The 7,299-nt window shown below is 36.0% G+C and overlaps 1 protein-coding gene across 1 annotated transcript; it reads right to left on the reverse strand.

Moving 5' to 3' along the window:
- Window positions 1-1,359: 1,359 nt before the first annotated feature.
- LOC311276241 (uncharacterized protein C1orf232) lies at window positions 1,360-5,836 on the reverse strand (the record flags this gene model as incomplete). The annotated part of the gene is made up of 4 exons (XM_084385812.1): window positions 5,686-5,836; window positions 3,000-3,077; window positions 2,684-2,787; window positions 1,360-1,705 (listed from the first exon to the last, which is right to left on the reverse strand). The coding sequence occupies exons 1-4, from the start codon at window positions 5,764-5,766 to the stop codon at window positions 1,360-1,362; spliced, it is 609 nt and encodes a 202-aa protein (XP_084241938.1). The 5' UTR covers window positions 5,767-5,836.
- Between the last annotated feature and the right edge of the window lie 1,463 nt (window positions 5,837-7,299).

Genomic DNA, 7,299 nt, shown 5'->3' on the forward strand with positions numbered 1-7,299 from the left:
AGCTACTGTTTATAGCTAAACCATCTAAGCAACAAGCTTTGGTGATGTTCGGTTCGTGATCGTGAGCGAACCAGATCACTAAAAGAACCGGTTCAAAAGAACGAATCTTTTGAACCGGTTCTTTTCGTGATCTGTATAAACACTTTGGTCTCTATGGCCTGCACTGACATCTGCCGTTCAGTACTGGTATGAGCAGGGGAACCCACCTAGTCATAAATATATTAAAATCTCATTACATGTTTTTGCATCAGAACTTTATTGTATCATAAAATAAAACGTCAAAGCAGGAAAGATCAATCAGTCAATGTGAGAGCAAACTTTGAACAGACAGCAGACACAAAGCACCTTTGAGATATTGTGTAAATACACTTATCAGGAGTTATGAAACATTATGAAACAAGACAGAACACTGCATACACCGGACACATATTCTGTAAACCTGCACCCAATAAAATAAAATAAAAATGATAGATTCCCCAACTTTATCAATTGCATTGCTAAATATACAATACATAAAAAGTATATTGTACATGATATAGCCTACATTAAATAAAATAGCAAAATCAATCATTTGAATGCTACTCTTTTCTTAAGGTGAGATTGTTCCTCTATGGATTTTTCAGATCACATATCATCTTGATGATGGGCTTTAAATTATTGGGTTTAATCTTCAAATACTTGTAAGGAATTGATTAATGCCTATTACATAAATCAATGCAAATAAATCTGAGTTTTTTTTTTTTTATTTACATCATGACATCATTCCCTGCTAGATACTTAATTCCCATAATTCAATTTACAGTGCTGTTGTTGTTGTTTTAAGTGAAGTGTGTAATTTCAGCTCAGCCACATGGATTTGCAACAAAAAAAAAGGTATTTATTATACATTGTTTCTCTGGTGTTATTGTGCCTAACCTTGCTTGTAGTGAACTGATTTAACTTGACAAAAAGAAAATAGTGGTTATATAAGCTTAACTTTACCTTATCCGTGGGCTATAACTTTTCTTTTTCATCAAGTTAAATAAACTGTTCATCTACATGCTTCAGATATTAGTAATTTCCTGATGTTTTACAGTGTTTGTTAAAGGTGAAGCATGCAGATTCAGTATTTTATCCCATAAAAATTACACACATCACCTTCAATAACAGACGTTTGAGCGAGTTTCCCGTAACCGGCAGTTCCCACACGAATGCCAACCAGTCCAGGCCAGAAGAGGCCACAGTGTCGGTCACGGTCGATGCTTTTAAACGGGTGAAATGCGATCACATCTGTGCGATAAGGCTCATATGAAGCACTGTGGCCCCTGTGGTCTGAACTGTGATAATAACCCTTCTCTGGTTCTCTACTTCCACTGTTGGCTAGTTGCTCTTGGCCATGCTTTTGGTCTTCAGCTCAGCCAGTTTGCTGGTGACAAAGTTCCACTTGAAGGCCGGTGTGTCTTCACTCCCTCCTCCGAGTGTGGTGTACTTGGAGAAGCTGTTCCCCGCTCCTCCATCTCCCTCCTGCTCGGCCTGGTGTTCGACGTCTTCAGCCCTCGCCCCGCTCTCGTTCTCCTCCTCCTCCTGTCTGCCGTCTCCTCCTGCCTCCTCGGCCTCCGCTTGCTTCATCGCAGCTGCCTGGTGCCACTTAGTCGAAAAGTTATCCCAGAATCCAGTGTTTCGCTTGTTGGGTCGCGGAGGCTCCTCCGGCTTCACTGCCAGTGGACTGTATGGACGATAAAGGAAACAATAGCAACTCGCAATTACATTTTTTTTCTGATTAAATAAAGGTTTTTGCAAGAAACATAACCAATACTGTTCAAAGACACTGAATCATTTTATTCAGCGAGGATGCATTAAATTAATCAAAATGGACCGTAAAGGCATTTATAAGGTTAAAAATAAATGCTGTTCTTTTGAAATTTCTATTCATCAAAGATTCCTGAAAAAAAAATGTATCACAGTTTCTGCAAAAATATAACGCAACTGATTTCAACATTGCCCAGCGAGCAATAGCTGTTATTTCACCAACTAGGTTAACTATAGACCTGATATAGTCCGGCTATGAGTAACCCACTTCTAGCCAAAATAACCTTGAATTTGTTAACATGTCGTCTTAGCCAAAATAACTTGCGAGATGTATGATATTCCATCAAGTCAACAGTGATTACATGGTGTTTGGTTTCATTTCTGTGCATCTATTATTGGGCTATGGTTAGATGTCAAAATTTTCACTGACAGCCCAAATTTTCCTTTAATCTTTTAAAAGTAAAATTGTTTTTGATAATAATCAGAAATGTTTCCTGAGCAGTAAATCAGCATATTAAAAGGACACTGAATGATGCTGAAAAGTAATCTGTGCATCACAGGAATAAATTACACTTTAAAACATATTTAAATAAAACACAGCTACTTTAAATTGTATTCATATTTCACAATATCACTGCCATTTTTGATCAAATAAATGCAGCCTTGGTGAGCAGAAAAGACTTCTTCGAATTTTAATTTTTTTTAAAATCGTGCCAATTTTTGAACAGTAGCATAAATCACACACACAAAAAAGTAAGATGTTTGACCATTTTTAGCTCTTGTGTAACTGTGAAATGGTACTTGTATTTTTCCCTGTCTGCTGCAAGCAGTTTTCATACAGAACATTAGTGAATAAAACAAGCTTTTCAAGTAGGAAGATCATCGTAACACTCACTGATCTGCTGCCGGCTGGGTCTCTGCCTCCAGAAGTTGGTGTTCGTCATCCTGGGTGAATAGAGACGAAACACTTTTCCAACCTTTCGCTCCGGCTCCCTGCATCTGAGGAGGAATACACACACATTCACACACTCAAACCAACAAACATCAGTATGTCTATATGCTGTGGACATGAAATGTCCTGAAGTGTGACATACCGGTACTTTAGTTCATCTAAAAAAATTGTGTAACAAATTTTGTATGTTTGTGGACAGTTTGAAGCACACTCTTACAGTGTGCAGTGGATTTGTTTCTATTTCTTCAATAAAACTTACTCTCTTGGCCAGCTGTGTCATTGCACTGGGTCCTTCATCAGTCTGGATAGGTATTATATCTTCAGCCGCATCACTGACCTTCACAGACAAATATTAATCAAAGACAAAGTTATAATGGGGACACTAATATTCAATACAATTATTGATCTGACTGTACTAACACTGTTCTATATATGAGCTGGACGATGACATCTCTGTTTTCCGCAGAACTGCTTTAATGCGCTCATTTAATAATTAATGATCTTTACAACAGAACTCAATCAACACTGAACTGACTTCAGCTGAACAGTGAGTGTTTTCTTTTAGAGCTGCTATTCAGACCAAATGAACTGTTTTCTGTTATTTCCATGTTCCTGTTATCCCTGTAAAGCACTATATACATAAAGGTGACTTAATGGTCAGTAAGAGGTAAAAACAAATGATGGATAAAGAGAGTTTACATAATTACAACATGTGTACACCAAACAAACTTTTATTCGAGTCAAAAATATTACTGAACATCACTGAATCCACCTAAATACATTTGGTATTGATTTATACCAACAAAAGATCATTTTTACATGTTAAATCAGGTAGAAATAGCTCTTTAAAGTAATAATTGCAATTACCACTTCTTATTACAGTGCTTACAAATACATGAATAAACTATTGTGGTGTTTGGTGAAACTACACCAAGGCTTTTAAAGTCACCATGAAATCAAAATTGACTATTTTTATTTTTTATGGAATATTGCAGTATTTGTTGTAAATGATTTATCAGTATTTTATTTTTTAAATTCATGTGCCTAATCTTTAATCAAAATATCTTCATCTCCCTCTTGCATCTCGTCTCTGATGATGAGGGCGGGGCAACCTGTCAATCACATGAGATCCACCAATAGCAAACCACAACAATCCAATCAATTCCCAACGGACAAAATCAAGCCCCGCCCACATTTGTTCTTGTTCGCAAAGCTTTCACTAGGATATACGTCACTATAGGGAAGAAAATATTATCGCAATTTCCGTTTCATGCCGACTTTAAATGAACAAAAATGTCAAATAATACTATTACTGCCCCTGTAAAAACCATCAAACTCCAGCTTGACCAGTGGAAATCTGCCAGATGGCCAGCTAAGACCAGCAAACAATACATTCAATACAATACATCTACTTTTAAATTACTGTTATGAATTTGGAGCAACTCCCATCATGCATTTAAGAGTCAGCACTGAGTCAGCGCTGAAAGAGAATAAAAGCATGCATCCGGTGTTTATCTTGAATACAATGCTGTAATCTGTTGGCATTGTTGTGTGTTGTAGCAGACTATGGAAACTATGCAAGTTCACACTGGTAAGCGAGAGGTTTCACAGACAGGCGAGAACTGTGGGGAATCTGCCAACAAGTCCAACACACCCTAGAGTATGTTATCCGTCTCCAGTCAACCACTGGAATGACATCCTATTCCTATCACTGACTCCTGTAGATCCCGTTACAGGGCCTTTGAAAAGTGGGGAAAGGTTTCCCTTGATCAGATTCTTGAAAGAATGTTTCAAATTCAGAAATGCATTCATTAGCGCTTTAAAAACACATGCTCTCGCCACTCAACATATAGTACAGGAACTGAGGAAAAAAAACGTCTATAATCAAATAAGAATCCACAAGAATAAACTGATGCAGTTCATATAGCTGGGTCTTATTTGATCTTTTATTTTATTTTGTATGGATGTCACTCAATGCACTTAAAATGTTTGATTAAGACATTCTGTGACATTATTTCTTTGGTTAAGTTGGGAGAAATCTAACGTTGAGTACTGATAGCATATTCATGCATATTCATGCGATCACATGCTCAGAGTCCCAGGACTAGCAATAGACTGATATACTGGACCGGCTGATGTATTATAAATACAATTGTATTATAAATCCACCACTGGGAATCCTGCTTTTCTAGATATCGGTATCGCCATTGGTCATTGAAAAACTGCATAAATATTTGCCACTGTAGTTGAAACTCAGGATTTAGTTGTACTTTCCTCATTCAAATGTTTGTCGAGTCACTCAGAGAAATTACTTTAGGTTTATCTTGCTGTTATATTTACTATAAAGATTTGCCAAATAAACACACTCAAAAATATTTAGGCACAAATTCCAGATTAAAAAAATTAAAACATTCTATCCGTTTGGATTAGACACCGTTAACATAAACAAAATGAACTTTTAAGTACGATTTCTGTAATGTGTTTTAAACACACAATAACCAGGTTTATATTGGTCTTCAATAAATCCAATCTCTATAACATACTAATCGACTATTGCTTGTTCTAGCTAACCGTATTTTAACCATGTTCATACTTTTTAGCTGAATAAATTACATTGTTTTCACAGTTAATACATTCTAAGCAAAATGAATAAATGCATTTTGCAAATATGATGATGTGAATAAAAACAAATAGATGCAAATAGTTCAATTACTTTTGAGTGCACAAATCTTACCCATTTCATCCATGTATTACTGACAAATATGCATCACATTAAGTTCATTAGTTTGTTTATGTTAAAACGCTGTAATCCAAATGGATGGAGATTTTATATGCAATTAAAATACATAATGCAAATCTTGAATGTAGGCCTAAATATGTTTCGAGTGCATGTTCACCCATATCTGACCACCATATTGCTTTTCTGCTGCTGTTCTGGGATGTACCTCTTCCACCGGTTCCTCGTCCATGTCTGGGTTGAGGGTCTTCATGACTTTACTCTTATAGACTTTCCACATGGGATTCATGACGGACACCTTCAAAAACTCCTCAGATGTGCACAAAAACAATCCAAGATATCTCTAAGCCACCCAGCCTTAGTTTAGATCTAAATCTCTAACAATATTCCTGTTCCATCTGTAAAAGACAATCAGTTTTCAGTGCAAAATGAAAACAAGCTTCTCCTCATTGTCTTTATGCGGACACTTTGAATGAAAAGAAAATTCGGGCTGCTAGTCGAGTCCTTGAGTTCAGTGTGAAGTAGATGAAAGGGTGAACGCAAGAGGTGAACGCAAACACACACGCGCGCACACACACACACACACACACAAACTCTGTGACACGCTCAGAAGCCCAGCATCGGTTACCTGGAAACAGGTGTGGGTTTCCTACTGAATATTTCAAGCAGCTCCGCTAATAGTTGAGCCTTCATTGTTGGCTACTTTAAGAAGAGCAGGCCGTGTAACATTAACCCTGCAGAATGAACATATATAGACACCAATAAGGTCAGATCTTTGATTGTGACAATGCGCTATTTATTATATTATTATTATTCAAAAGACTATTCAATAATTGTTCTTTGGAAACACCAAAAAAGGAATGCGGTTTTAAACACAAACACAAACTTCGAAAGTTTAACATGCCCAGGTTAAAACCTACTTCACCCTGAAATTAAAAGAAAGTAATAAAAGAGAATATAGCTTAAACAAAATAATTATGACAATTAAGCACTTTTCTCATAATTGTAAAGGCGTTTCTCAACTGGTTTCATTTTAAGACTTTTGCACTGGATATCAAGCGACGACCCAAAATCACCAACACTGTTTATTGTACCTTTATTAGAAAATATGTCAGATTTGTAAATACACACACACACACACACACACACACACACACACACACACACACACACACACACACACACACAGCAGAAGTGACATCAACAACAAATGATCAGGTGAGAGTTTTTTTCCACACTTTTAAAACTAATAAGACTTTGCAATACTAACTATGCATGATGTTAGTTGCAGTTTATTATACTATTATTTTTCCTGCTGTCTGTGCTGCATCAGAACAGACTTTATTTTAAGACATATTTTACCCCAAAATCTTATTACTGTAATGCATCCATACATTTTTTTTTTTACTAATTGAAACAAAGCTGAAATAAAACTTAAAATTAAAAAACTTAAACAAAAATTAGAAATGTTGCCTTAATTGGCAACTAACTGAAATAAGTTGATATAAAAGTGTGTATCAATAATATAGTGTATCTAGTATATTCAATAAAGTGTGTATCATATGTACGCGAAAACTGCGTATCATATGCACGTAAAAACTCATTTTCGCGTATAAATTGCACGACAAACACAATGCGTGCTATAGAGACGCATTTTCATGAGATCAGTGGGGTTTTTTTTTTCACTTTACAGTAAAGAGAATTTGGGGTAAACTATGTCTTTAAAATAATGTCATGATACAAAAAAAAAAAAAAAAAATCTTAAAGTCCCTTTTCTTTATGCATAATATTTCTTTCTCCTTTTTTTGTATTAACATTTTTT

The sequence above is a fragment of the Rutilus rutilus genome, assembly GCF_951802725.1.
Source record: "Rutilus rutilus genome assembly, chromosome: 17".
NCBI classification, from domain to species: Eukaryota; Metazoa; Chordata; class Actinopteri; order Cypriniformes; family Leuciscidae; genus Rutilus; species Rutilus rutilus.